This window comes from Oryzias melastigma, linkage group LG15 (assembly GCF_002922805.2).
Source record: "Oryzias melastigma strain HK-1 linkage group LG15, ASM292280v2, whole genome shotgun sequence".
NCBI lineage: Eukaryota > Metazoa > Chordata > Actinopteri > Beloniformes > Adrianichthyidae > Oryzias > Oryzias melastigma.
Window position 1 is genome coordinate 1,025,360 of NC_050526.1, and position 14,441 is coordinate 1,039,800.

Here is a 14,441-nt window from a genome sequence, read left to right on the forward strand (position 1 = left end):
TATAACTGTGATAATGCAGTTTGTAGCCAAAATCTGTGTCGTCTTATAAGACAGATTTTCTTCAGAGCATCAGTATCTCATTAGTAATATACCTCTGAGTTAGCGCGGAATCACCTCCCTTATGGAGAGAAAACAGTCTCCGATTTGAGTGAACTTTCTTTGGAATTGTGTTTACATAATTCTTGATTTGAGCATAAATTTGGATTTGTGCGTGTGTAATTCTTGTAACTCATACAATACAATAACAAAAAGAAACAAAGCAAGCCTGTAAATAACCCCTGCTAAGGTCCAACCCCAAACTAAAATAACAAAACCTAGCAGTGCGAGACTGCTGATGAAATAAAGGGGAAAAGAGAACCAAACAAACCCGCCCAACTCAAAGACCTGCTGCTCCCCAGCTTCCTGTTCTGTGACGGGCGGCCTCCTCTGGCTGAAATACCCGGCAGGTGCTGAAGTAAAAATAAAACTATCAGTATCGATATTGGCAATACTAGCCCTGTAATTACTTGGTATCGGATCAATACCCAAATTCTTAGTATTACCCAACCCTATTGAACACTTCTGTTGTTAAACTGTAATCTCACCTCAATTGGTCAAAACTAAAGGTTGTTTTTTTTCTTTTAACGTTAACCTGACAACTAGACAGAAAAAAAACACCCCTCGTTAATCAAAATGGTTCCATCTGATTATTCAAAATGGCTGCCAAGCAGGTTGACAAACGTTTGTCCAATCATGACCTTAACGGGAAATTGCCAAACAACAGGTAAACTACTCAAAGTTAACAAATACTGCTTTTTTACATTCTCAATTGACTATTCCTTCATTTAAGCTTTTTTTGGAATTAAAGTAAAAAAACAAATATTGGTGTATCACTGATAAAGGTTAAAAAGACCTTTAAATTTGCTATATTCACTGGTTTTATTGTAAAAATCCGACATGTTTGTTGTTTTCTTTGAAACAAAGCTGTACATTTTTTCTTCCAGATCGTCTTCCGAAAGATAAGTGATGTCAAACGAGAGGAGGAGGAGCGGCAGAGGCGTAAAAACGAAGCCCCTCTCAATCTGCCCCCTGACCACCCCGTCAGAAAACTCTTCCAGCGCTTCCGACAGCAGAAGGAAGCCCGCATGGCCACGGGGAAACCCGATCTGGACGCCCAAGATGTAGAGAAAGGCCCCGTCTACGCTGATGTCCCGATGCCCAAAGCAGCCATCACCACCACCAGCATCGTCACCGTAACGGAGAGCCCCGCAACGCCCTCGTCCTCAACGCCTTCACCTTTGACCCCTCCCAGCTGCAACCCCTCAGACAAGGCAAAACTCCAGGTGCCTTCGTCCATCCCTTTGGTCGGCTGCCGGCCTGCCGAACCGGTCAAGGTCAAAGGCTGGGGCCGCTTCAAGGAGTCCATGGCCAAAGCGGACAACTGGAACAAAGTTTCCAAAGCGGAATCCATGGAGACTCTACCGGAGAGGACCAATGCGCTCGAGTCGCAGATCTCTCTAAAGAAGACGGACTCTTGTGACAGCGGGATCACCAAAAGTGAATTGAGACTGGACAAAGTAGGTGAGTTTCGCATGACTCCTCAGGACCGGAGTCCGGTTCAACCTCCGGAGACCAGGCATGCCTTCTACCCCATCCCAGAGCAAACCCTCCAGGCCTCGCTTCAGGAGCTGAAGCTGGAGCTAAAAGACGACCTTAAGGATCTAAGCGTCCGAATGTCCAGCCTGGAGGCTCAGCTCGCGGAAGCACTTAAACTTCTCAGGGCCAGGAGATCGAGTTCTGGCTCCCCGCAGCCTCTTTTTGACATTTCTAGACCCGCTTCGCCAGAATTAGACAAAGAGGACATCTTTTCTTGAAGGACAGAAACATCATCAGGTTACATGGAAACCAGGAAACAGCTGGACGCCAGTAATTTCTATTACTGGGAGAGCTGTGGCTGCAACGATGCAGCGTATAAACTAGGCCTCATGGCGGTCCGTAAGCTCCACCTGCCTGAGCTGAAGAGGTGTGCCTGCAGGTTAACAAGGTAATGTTGACAAGTTGACATGGTAGCCAACATTTCTGTGTGTGTAGCACTAATGACCAAAAGGCTACAAGAAAACTGACAGCTCCATGTTTGTACATAGATCTATTTTTCCACCGGAAAAATAATCTGGGCGGTTAGATTCCTCTCCCAACAGTAGAGCTTACTTGTAGATGTATCTCCGTTGGGATGCACCAATGCAGGCAGCATGACCCATTGGTTTGTTTGTTCTTGAGACATTCATATGAGATTTGTTGCATGTCATATAAAATAGATGTGTGCCTCGAATTGCAGATGATTTGTTTGATTAACTGAGGCCGCGCAGCCAGTCATTTGCATTATTTCAAGTCGGCAATAAGAGAGGAGAGACACGTCGGAACGATCTTCGAGTCATTTCCTCAAACACATGTCTTATTTAATGAGCTGCCGCCATCATTATGAATTATACAACAGATAACTCTGACCGGGCAATCTGATTTCCAAAAACATATTTGAGCAGCTTACGGGGGAATTTCCATAAATCACAGACGGATGACGAAAAATGAATTTAAATGCTAACTAGCGAGTTGGGAAGTTATCCATCTTTCCTGAAGTTTGGTATTTGTTAATTGCATGATACCTCAGCTGCAAACATGATACACTTTTGCATCAAAGAGGTGTATTTTTAGCTTTTGCATGGAGTAATTACATAATGCTGGAGATTATTCCTCTGCATTAAGACTTGTATTTCCAAAAGTGAAATATATTTTTCTGTAAAACAAACAATGTTCTCACGTTGACTCCATTCATCCTTTTTTTTTAAATAGTATTTCATCACGTTTTTGGCATTCAAAATTCCCATTTTCCTCTGATTGGTTAACATTTGGGAAGCTGTCCACAGGCACACGTTGCTCTTTGAAGTAAAGCCTTCACATATTCCACCTGACTTACACTAGTGTGTTTACAGACTTTTGGTACCAAGAAAACTACTTTTATTGAGAGCATATTAAGAATTAAGATTGTCATGGGTGACATTGAATATTGAGGCTTTTGTTATACATGCAGGCCTGCACAGATGTGTCAATCAAATGAAAAGGAGAGGAAAGAAAATGGGCACAAAAACATCTGTTATTGATTTTAAATCAGCATCAGACTAGCTACATGTGATTTATTTTATTCTTATTTTTTTTTCTCTAGTTGGTAAAAGTTCTATCAGAGGATATAAATAATGGGCGAAAAAATAAATAAAATTGAAATTAAAGTTGTATATTGTGCTTTAAAGGGGCCATGCCATGTTTTTTTTAAGCATTTCAGAGTAAACTATATTGGAATATAAGATCATATATTACATTTGAAACACTAAAAAACAAATTATTTATGAAATATTAGTTATTTTTGTGAGTTTTTTCCTACCCGAAAGTAAAACGATTCGATTCCTTAGGCTCCGCCTCATCTGGGGTTACGTGGGCAACAACTGTTTTTGATGGAATTATTTGAAGACTCAACTGGAAGATATTCTGAATCTAAAATTAAAGTTTTTTGCTAATCACTACTAGCTCTGTGGGGAAATGTTGAGTGTTGGTGTTAGACTGGGGGCGGTGCTGGCAGATCAGACTCTTCCTGAAAGGGGCGGTTCTCACTCTGTGACATCAGCATGTGAGGACCCGCTCATTTTTGTTTGTTTGGAAGGGGCTGGTTTTTAGGGGAATATTCAGAAATCCGTGAATGGACCAAAATACTGCTTTGGGATTCTTTATAGTGAGGAATGAGCAGAATAAAGCACTAAAAGCTCAAAAAGTTGGTTTTTCGTGGTATGGCCCCTTGTAAATAATGAAAACTGTTCACTTTATTCACATTTTTGGCGTTTGATCAAATTACAAAAGACTTTTTGACATATCTAGAGTTTCTTTGTTTACATTAAAAACATCATTTTTCATTTCAGAATAATTCAGCAAAATATTTCAAAAATCATTTGAACAAAAACAAACAATGAATCATATTTACAGCAATTTGTGACATTTACAAGATGAACACATTTCTGTAGTTTGTAGGGGTGTGGCAATTAACGATTAATCGATAAATCAATCTGTTTATCGCATTAAATGGATTTATTGATTTGTTTCTGCAATCTAACTGAGGCAGAAGCGAATCAAATCGACCCATACCAATAAAAAAACATGTTTCAGAATAAGAAAAATTGGAAATCACTAATCAGACTGGTTGAAGTTTTAGCTAAAGATGTCCTGAATCAATCTTAGAATCGTGAATCGGATCGTTCAAAATGAACCAAAATCAAATTGTGTTTCTATCTTGTGTGCCACAGATGCTGCATGTTTATTTGTTTTTTTATTATTATTGCATAATTAGAGACAATTGACCATTTTTAGATACATATCACAAAGCAGGGTCAGTGTGAAAGAAAAATGGTCATAATTATCCAGAATGAAAGTGAAGGATGAACCAAATGCAGGAGACAAACCGACAAGCAGCTTTAAAACAGGCCGAAAATACAAAATAATAAAGTCTTAAGACGTTTCATGAATCAAAGGAGGAGAAAATCTGGGACTGAACAACAAGAACTAAAAAATGAATTTGGGTTAATCCCAGAAAGCAGTTGTGTTTTGCTGAAACTTGGTGTGTTTGAAAAAAAAATCAGAAACTAAACGAGTAATTCTAAACACAAAGAATCAAAATAACTCAAAAACCCCAAAATAAAACTGTACCAAAAGTGCAGATTTTCACAATAATTGTCACTGACAGCATTCACTCCCTGAACATCTCAGTGTTTCTTTTTCTACTTATATTCTAAATGTGTCTGAAATGCAATCATTGCATTCAGCTGTTAGAAAACTTTTATTTTTTAAATTTAAAGAGATTTATGACTTGACTAGTAAAGGCTGAGCAGTTTACACACACATACGATGATATACAAGTGTTGCTCTCATGTAGCTAGTTGTTTACGTTAAGGAGCAACTCGTTTACATGTAAACAAGCTGCAGGCGTCTGAATTAAAACACCAGATGTGTTCCTATCAGATGTACAAATCATTTCTGTTTGAATATTTTTATTAAAGAAATGAAAATATAGTTTGTGGAGCAAAAAAAAAAATAAAAGTATGTAGATAGTAAAAATTATTTATTGTAAATTGCACTGTTTTCCAACCAAAAAAACATGTTTTTTTTAATAAAAAATATATAAGAAAAGGAGAATTGGTGAGAAGGAAATGGATTTCAGATTTTCAAAATAATAAATATGCATTAAATATTATGAAATGTGGAGCCACAAGCTCTGAAATGAAGCAATAACACGAGCTTTTAAAGCTAAATCATGCGCTGAAATATTATTTTATGTCAATGGAGGAAAACCTAATTATTTTTTATGTAACTGAGAAATCTGTCGAGTTTTTTAGCGGATAATCAATGTGAAGAAAGTAGATTAAATATCTTGAATTCTTCTTCTGCAAATGGAGACGTTTGAATGTTTTTTGATGCGACAAATAATAAATAAATACATGAACGGCACCCTACATTATTGATTATTCATATAGATAATTTATGTTTCGTTCCTCTTGAAAGACAAAAGACGAGCTGAAGTGGACACAGCTGAGTGGAAATACATGCTTAGGTTTTTTTTTTTTTCTTTCTTTTCATCAAAAATTCAGCCAGCTAAAAATAAATGGGCATGTCATCGCAGAAAACGAGAGCTTGTTTGGTGTCCAGCCAGTGTTTGTGGGACTTTTTGGATCCGCTTGTACAAGAGTATTCATCTCAAAATAGAAAAAGAGTAAAAGAAAAAAAATTAAAAACTGCTGCTCCTGAGAAAAATGTTCTCAAACTGCAAGAGGAGAGAAAAAAAGCGGGTCAAACGACGTCACAGAGGAATTTTATCACTTCTGTGACGTTATGGAACGGTGGAGATCTTTCAAAAACATCATAGTTCAGACATTTCAATAAACAACTTGAATGTTTTATCTTTTTTTGTAATTAAATCTTGTTGCAAAACAGTTTTTTGTGTTTAAAACTAAAAAAAAATAAGATTCTGTTACAAAAAAAGTGCATTACTTAAATAAATATGAATGGATTTATAAAATAAATGGCAGTAAATGAGCTCAGCTTCTAAAAAGTTTGTTTTTTAGAAGACAGTTTTGTACCAGCGTCATCCTCGAAGGGGGACGCTTTTTACACTTCGCTTGTGCTGCAGAAAATCCTCCAAAAAAAAGAAGTCCATCCTCATCCTGGCAACACACGCTGAGCAGCAGAACCAGCTTTATGCAACTGACCCGACGCTTACCGGGCCGAATGCGCCGAGGCAATCGCTCTGAATGCAGCGTTCTTCTGCTTCGTCCGTCATGCACCAAAAACAGGTTAACCCTTAAACACCTGCGGCGTCGCCGGTGGCGTTGAAACACAAAATCTTTAACATACTGTAACTTTTCAACTGTTAATAATTCCAGTGGATTCTGAAGGAGAAAAGCGGCGTGAGTCGAGGTCGAGCAGGAGACTGAGGAGCAGCAGGAGTTCGAGTTGTGCAGTTTTTTTTTTTCATTTTTTATGTCCTCAGCCGTCTTACACCGCTGAGTTTTCTTATTTTAGTTTGGGGTTGGTAGTCTTAGTTTCTGGGCTTTATTTATTTGTTTTCTTTAGGTAGTTTTGGTTAGGAGGAGCTGCTGACCCCGACGGTCGACATAGCTGGATCAGCATCAGTGGAGAGATAAAAGATCCACATGTGGATCTGGAGCCGCAGGTTGCAGACCTCCGCCCCAGACTGAGGCCGCTGTGCCGATCGGGACCGCTTTTGTCCCTCAGAATCTGCTAGAATGATCATGTTAACAGGTAATAGTTACAGTAATTCAAAGAACATAAACACTGGAGCTCAGGTGTTAAAGGGTTAAGCAGTTGCAGCAGACACCAGAAGAAAACACTCAGAAATGCATTATGCAGCACCCACTAAAATATATTTTATAAAATGAGAACAGCTTTCAGTGCTTCAGCTGGTCTGTGAACCTCCAGCGTTTGCTCGTTAGCATGCGCACCAATAGAAAAAAAGTCCAAATCTGCTTCCTAAAATAGGACATATTTACCAGCCTAATGGTGGCTACAGATTCTCAGAAATGATCGTTTTCAAAATACTTCTGAGAGGTTTTAGTCTCAAATACTACAACTTTAACAATAAAAGTTAATTTCTGGTTAGCGCTTCCTTTTACAGTCCAGTACTTAAAGGGTATTTAAGTGGGATTTACATGGTACTTTCTTTAACGTACCTACTAGGTATTTATGTGGTGCATGTAAGAACAGAGTAAGTACAAATAAAGTACATTGAATTTACTTTTTACTGTATGTTTCATGGTACCTACCATGTGTAACAAGATAGTAGGTGAACAGAAACTACCTTTGAAGTTCTGTCAAGAAAGGCCCAAAATGTACTTGACTCACTCAATGAGTTTATGTTTCATGGTACTCACCATATGTATGGATGGGTATTTATATGGTACTTCTGTGGTACCTTATTGTGTTTTTCACGGTACGTACACAGAAAGTATTTTAAGCCCTTCTTAACAGAACTTCAAAGTTAGTTTCTGTTTATCTTCTATCTTGTTACACATAAATACTATGAAACGTACAATAAGTTAAGAAGTAAATTCAAGGTACTTTATTTGTACTGACTTTGTTCTTACATGTAGTAAAAACAGAATAACACATATACATAAATACAGTAGTTACTATGTAAAAACCCATTGTGTGTACACCGTAAATACTCAGTTGATATAATATAAATTAGTGTTGGGTTGATTAATTGATTTGAATCGATTTAAGATTAACAGATTTAGCACATAATGCTAAAGTCTGCTAGCTTGATGCTAACGTTAATTGAATTTCTCATAGAACGGCTAAAAATATGAATTCTACAAACTCTTTTAAGGAAATGTTTTTAAAGTAAGCATTTGTGGTCTAAAACACAGTTTTTTGCTCATTATTTACTTATTCTTCTTGCAAAAAAAGTATACTGCTATAACGTGATCGCCACCTAGTGGCCAAACTGAAACGCATTCCAGGAGAGACAGAACAATGTTTACAATGTTAATTATCTGAAGATTTTTGTTAAAACTTCTCTTTTTGACAAACCATGTAACACTGAATGATATTAATTCATTATTTCACTAATATATTTTACAGCATGTGAACTGGATCAGATTAATATAAATATATTCAAACCATGAATGTATTTCTAAACAAATGTGTATAAATGTGTAACTCAAAATTGAATTGAATTGAAGAATCAGAATAAAAAATCGTATTGTGAATCGAATCGAATAGTTTCTGGAAATTACTATCGATACCCAGTATGTACCATGTAAGAAATAACCAAATACTACCACATGAATACACAGCAAGTATAAAGAAGGTACCCACAAAAGTACTCTATAAATGCTAGTTAATACCTTGTGAGTACTGTACTGTAAAAGGAAGTGTTACCAATTTGTGAATGTCATCCAGCTGTTTAAATAAATTAACTTTATTTATAAAACCTTCAGTATAACTTCACGAGGTGCTGATATTTTTCTGTACATGAGCGACAAAGATTTTTTTTTTTTTTTAACAACAGATATTTTGTCGTACTTTAAAACAAAGTGTAAATATTTGCTCTTTGAATTTCCTTTTGGTGGAATATTTTCTGTAAAGAAAAAGCATCAAATCACTGTTTCACCTCACCGACGACACAGATGAATGACAGAACTGTTAGCTGAAGGTAAATCCTGTTTTCTAACGTGTTTTCAAGGCAAAATGTCGCTGCTTTGAACTCCTTTATAGACGTAAAAATTGGAACATTGTGCTAAAATTAACAGAATAGTGGAAAGCAATATGTAGCTGCGACGGTTCTAGAGGCACAACTTTAAGCTTCATCTCATCCGCGCTCACATCTTCACCTTTGATTGTGACTCTGAAGCATGCAAACCTGTGCCTTCATGATTGTTCGCCCCAACTGCTTTTCGGGAAGTTTCTTATCAAATCTATTGTTGCTCCTCCGAACCCATCCGAACCGTATGCACAAGAAATCCTGCAAACTTTGGAAAAAGAGCAACGTTTGAATTCGGTGTTATGTTTTATGCACATGCCTCTCTGTCCTGTGATGACAAATGTACTATTTTAAGCACAACTGGAACTTTGTTATGAACTGTGATACAATGTGCTCTTCATAATAAATATTTTGTACATACTGGCTGGTGCTTTGCCTTCTGTGAGGGCGCAGGTGTATCCCTCGACTGATCGTCTTACATCAGATAAAGCTCACACTTCAGCGCTCATTTAAGAGGATTGACCGCCGCTCGCTTCGCCGCCACCGATATGATAATCCCAAGGACAGAAATCAACTAATGAAAACCCGAAAAGCTCAAGTTTTGCTCCTATGTTAATAAGGGGCAGAAAAGCCCCTTTAAAACCTAAATAACTAATAAGCTGGTATAATATACGACGTTTTATTCATGACCTTAATAGCATCAGTGGCTTTAAACCCCACAAATCTTAAAGTAATCTTCTTGAAGCATTACCTCGGAGCTGTCTGCTTGCTTTGGTTTACACCTCAAATCGCTTGAGGATTAGATTGTATTTGATGAAAAGCTTTAAGCTCAATAGGTAGAGGAAAAAAAGTCAGTGTTCAGATCATGGGAAGTTTTTTAGGAGTCCAAACGGAGATGGTCGGGAAAAATCAATTTGGGGATACTTGTATCAATTTAAAATACTTTCCACCTAGACCTATAGCTCGTTGGCATCACACTTTGAGTAGCTCTACACCGCACCAGAACAACAAGATCTCTCGAGAACTAGTTTGTGTTAAATGTTCAGCCTCTGAGTTTTTGTTGTTGTGACACATGTACTACCTAGTATGGCTCCGTTTTGTTCTAAGTCATAGTCTTTAACCCTTCACCACCGGAGCTCCAGTGTTTATGTTCTTTGATATACTGTAACTTTTCAACTGTTAACACGACCATTCCAGCAGATTCTGAAGGAGAAAAGTGCCGGGAGTACCTTTAAGATTTTGTGTTTAAGCGTCACCAGCGACGCTTCAGGTGTTAAAGGGTAAAAAAATGTGAGAAATTGTTATGGTGCAGTCTTGGGATATACCGCATATATCGCAATAAATATCGTTTGACGATACTATGTGTATCACGGTGTGATATGTATTGCGTTACGATATGTATCACAATATGATATGTACTGCGGTACGATATGTATCATGATATATTTATTGTGACTTGATATGTATCATGATATGAGATATATCCTGATCTGATGTGAATCCCAGTACATATCTGATCACACCACGATCTGTATCACAATATGATTGACATGTATTGCGATACATATCGTAAAGCAATAGATATACAGATGCACTTGTACTCATACATATCGTGAAATGAATGAGAAAGTGCTCAAATCCTTCAAAAACTTTGTGCACTTGGAAACTTAAACTTCTGCAAATATGTTCTGATAGTGACACCATTCCCACTTTAAAATGTTCAGCAATTACTGTTTTTTTTTTTATTTGGAATTCAGCTCTTTAAGTATACATTGGCTATTTTAGACAAATGCTAAAATATTGGCAAAATTAGACATGTTTTCCAGTTTTTTAGGCTAATTTGAAGCTTAGCTAATATTCTAGCAATATGCTAGTTGTTTTGGCAAAATTGCAATTTCTTTCCAGTTTTTCTAGGCTCATTTGGAGTTTAGCTAATATTTTAGCAACATGCTAGCTGTTTTGGCAAAATGTGATTTTTTTTTTCCCCAGATTTTTAGGCCAATTTGAAGCTTAGCTAATATTTTAGAAATATCCTAGCTATTTTGTGGATAATTTCATCTGTTTTTTTTAGGGTAATTTCGAGTTTAGCTAATATTTCAGCATTATGCTAGCTGTTTAGGCAAAATTAGACATGTTTTCCAGTTTTTTAGGCTAATTAGAAGTTCAGCTAATATTTTAGCAACATGCTAGCTGTTTTGGCTGATTTACACATTTTTCCAGTTTTTGAGAATCATTTGGAATTCAGCTAGTATCTTAAGACGATGTGCTAGCTGTTTTGGCAAAATTATACATTTTTCCATTTTTTTTAATGCTCATTTGGAGTTCAGCTAATACTTTAGCAACACGCTAGCTGTTTTGGCAAAATTAGACATGTTTTCACGTTTTTTTTAGGCTCATTTGGAGTTCAGCTAATATTTTCGCATTCACACTAACATTCTCACAGGAGCCCTATATCTAGTTAATTTTGTTTTTAGCTAAAAATGACAGAATTATGATTAAGAGATCTCTAGGAACACTTTTAGAAGACAGCTGCTGGAGAAAATATGTGAACCCTTTCATGCATAAACTGAACACAAATCAATAAAAACATAAATTTGTGTGATTCAAGCAGGTAATGCTTTTCTCCATTGTTGTGATTTAGATTGAGATTTTTTTCTAAAACATGTCCATTTTGTACAGAAATTGGGTTTCACATAATTTCTCTTGCAACTATAAGTCAAAAGATGATTGGAGTTAACAATTTCTAAGATATAAGGTTATTTATGGGAGAATTTGGTCCAAATTTTGGGGACCAAAGTGATGAAATGTGCATCTTTTACTAAATTAAAACTTTTTTTTACTCATTTTCAAACGGTCTCAAATCGTTATTATGTTATGTGTCAAAGAAAACAATGTCGTTGATTTGCTTTCTACTGTTGCTCTGATTTTGAGCAGAGAAGCTTAACAAGTGCAGTAAATGTGAAATTCTTCCTCCAGCACCACTCACCGCATCCTAAAACCAAAAAAGACTCCATGATCACATTTTCCTCCCAAGTTTATTAAAAAACTGTGATTTGTTGCAGCTTAAAGAACAAAAATTCCCAGCATCAAGGCTGCTCCTGCAGCGTGCCTTTAAACATAAACCTCCAGCTTTATTAAAGTTCATGCAGTGAGATTCTCAAGAAAATGACAGCAGTCTTTAGTGTTTACAAAGGCTTAGGCTCAGTCCTGCAGGACGCCGTGGACGCCCTCTGTGCATCTGAACCCGGTTCACGGCTCTGGCTGGTGAGGACCGGCTGGCGGGTTCGTGTATAAGTCAAGGTGACCCAAGATGATCCCGCTCAAGTCCAACCTGAGCAAAGCAATAGAGGAACGCCAGCATCGGAGGGGCAACGGTCAACCAGCCTGGAATAAAAAGACAATTTTAAGACAATCACAAATGAAATCAACAGGAACTATTGATACCTTTTAATAATTTTCCCAGAATTCTTTGCTCTTAGGTCCTTTCCTATTTATAGCTTCTTGTGCGAAGGGTCGAGAGCTTGCAGGTAACGACAGCTGTCTGTGGCTCCTTCCAAACTGGCCTGCCTCCAAATTATCCCCGTAACTCGCACCTGCACCCACAATGCTTTTCATCGGTCCATTCTCCTCTCATGTTAAAATCTCCTTCACATTCACATGAGATGCTTCATGCATTGCAGATAAAAGCTTGCTATGAACATGTCCAGATAAGTTCTGTTTATTCCGATTAGTCTACAATAAACTATAAATAATCGTGTTTTACCTTGGATCACCTTTAAAGAAGTAGCTAGCTTTTATTTGACTTGTAGTTCAAAGGAAAAAGAATTCAATCCGGTGTGTGGGCTGGATCTGTCTGCAATTTTAGACGGTTACAAAGTTAATCAAATCTGGAGAGAAGTTTCAGAGCAGTTAATAAAAACTTATTTCCTTCAGCTGCACGTTGTGTTTTTATTGGGTTATATCACTATCTCTAAGCAAAAGTTCAGTTTGAGAGCCTTCATTTGGTTCCAACTCAGAGAAATGGTTGTCTGTTCTCACACAACTCACCTTCCATTCATCTTTAACCACTGTTCCAGTACTGAGTAACAAATCAGGATAAAATATGATCATAAAACATAAAAATATGTTTTTAAATAAAAGGATTATGTCACCTTTATACCTTTTAAGTAAAAATATTTCACCTGAAATGTATGACATTCAAATTGATCGAAACTTCTATTTAATGGCAGCTCAGTGCCCAGTAAATTCAGAATTTAGCTTTAAACAAAATTATCTTTACATTAGTAGGGGCTTAACCGCTTTGTAAAGCAAATAAACATAGCTGTTCGAGGAAAAAAAACACATCTATTTCACCTCCAGATTCTAACATTTAAAGCACACCCAGACAATTCATTAAAAAACACATTCCCAGAATGCACTAGTGGGAAAAAATGACAACCTGAACACTTCTGCAGGAATAAAGACATTGTGGAATACAGAAAGTGCTAATCCACAAACGTGATGGTAAGAATGAGCATCACTAAACCTGCTGAAGCATCGAGGGTCGTTCATCAAACCCTAAACGAGGATCTTCAAAATATTCTGCTAATCCTCATTTTCTTCGTTTTTGTCATGAATCAGTACCCCCTCCCCCTCCCCCATAATTCCCATCAGCCCCTGCTGTCACTTCCAGGAGCTCCACAGCTGGTTTCCATCAGTAATCGCTCTCAGCAGTATTTAGTCTGAGCATTGAGCCCTGCTCAGTGCGAAGTCTTGTTTGAGCCACTCTGTCTGCATCCCTGAGCGTTCTCGGACCAATCACTGCTTGCTATCATTGTCTGGTCTGGAAAAATGGCGACTGAATTGACTTCATTTCATTGGAACCAAAGGTAAGCCATTTTCTTTTGGTGACATCACAGCCTTGCTTTGTCCATCTCTATATATGCCAATGGTCGCCACACAGTTTCAAGGCTCATTTATCTCAACGATCGCTTAACTTGTTATTGTTGATGTTCCATTGAGGAGGAATCTTGACCTGATCTTGTTTTTTCGTGTTTTGATTAGCCCTTTCATCTTGTAGAGATGAATCTGCAGGTGGAGGTCACATGACCATCTCTATAACATAGAATGCAGCTTTGACACGCTCAAACCACTATAGACATGGAGTTTGATTAGGACACTGTAGAGTTCTCCAGAAAAGTCTGAGAGCAATTAACCCCCAGACTCCATGGGAAAATCCCAGACAGGCTGATTTAAAAGCATTGATCGTGCTAATGAATCTGCCCACCACCACCCCCCAGTGGTTTGGTGGACAGACACACGAGGACACGAGCAGACAGTTTTTTCTAAGGAAACCATTACATTTAGATTACAAAAGAAGGAAAAAAACAAGCAATCAGTGGAAGCGGCATGATTACAAAGCCTTTTGCTAAATGAGCCATTTCTAATCATTTTTGGTTAGCATTCAGCAGTAGCAAATCTATTTTTAGTACTTCAATAATCTGACTGAATTGCCATATAAAAAAAACAAACAAACAAGCAAGCAAGCCGGCATTCCTAGTTTGTTTTTCAGCTCCTTCGCTGAATAATTCATGAGAAACGTGGTATTTCTAAGCAACTCTCCCTCATTTTTAGCCTCTTATTTCTACTGAGTCTTCAAAACTGTTTG

At 37.5% G+C, this 14,441-nt stretch overlaps 2 protein-coding genes across 10 annotated transcripts in view; one reads left to right on the forward strand and one right to left on the reverse strand.

Moving 5' to 3' along the window:
- The window catches only part of kcnh1a (potassium voltage-gated channel, subfamily H (eag-related), member 1a), a 63,858-nt gene extending 61,459 nt beyond the window's left edge, over window positions 1-2,399 (forward strand). For all 6 annotated transcript variants that reach the window (XM_036215506.1, XM_024297119.2, XM_036215505.1 and 3 more), the window contains one exon: window positions 984-2,399. In XM_036215506.1, coding sequence (XP_036071399.1) covers window positions 984-1,853 — 870 coding nt within the window. In that variant the 3' untranslated portion in view covers window positions 1,854-2,399. The remainder of the gene's footprint in view (window positions 1-983) is intronic.
- A 9,411-nt stretch (window positions 2,400-11,810) lies between these two features.
- hhat (hedgehog acyltransferase) overlaps window positions 11,811-14,441 on the reverse strand; it is a 25,847-nt gene continuing 23,216 nt past the window's right edge. For 2 of the 4 annotated variants that reach the window (XM_024297122.2, XM_024297121.2), the window contains 2 exons: window positions 12,282-12,387; window positions 11,811-12,178 (listed from right to left, as the gene is read on the reverse strand). In XM_024297122.2, coding sequence (XP_024152890.1) covers window positions 12,115-12,178; window positions 12,282-12,387 — 170 coding nt within the window. In that variant the 3' untranslated portion in view covers window positions 11,811-12,114. Of the gene's footprint in view, window positions 12,179-12,238; window positions 12,388-14,441 lie in introns of all 4 variants that reach the window. The other 2 variants (XM_036215508.1, XM_024297123.2) reach the window with 2 other exon arrangements.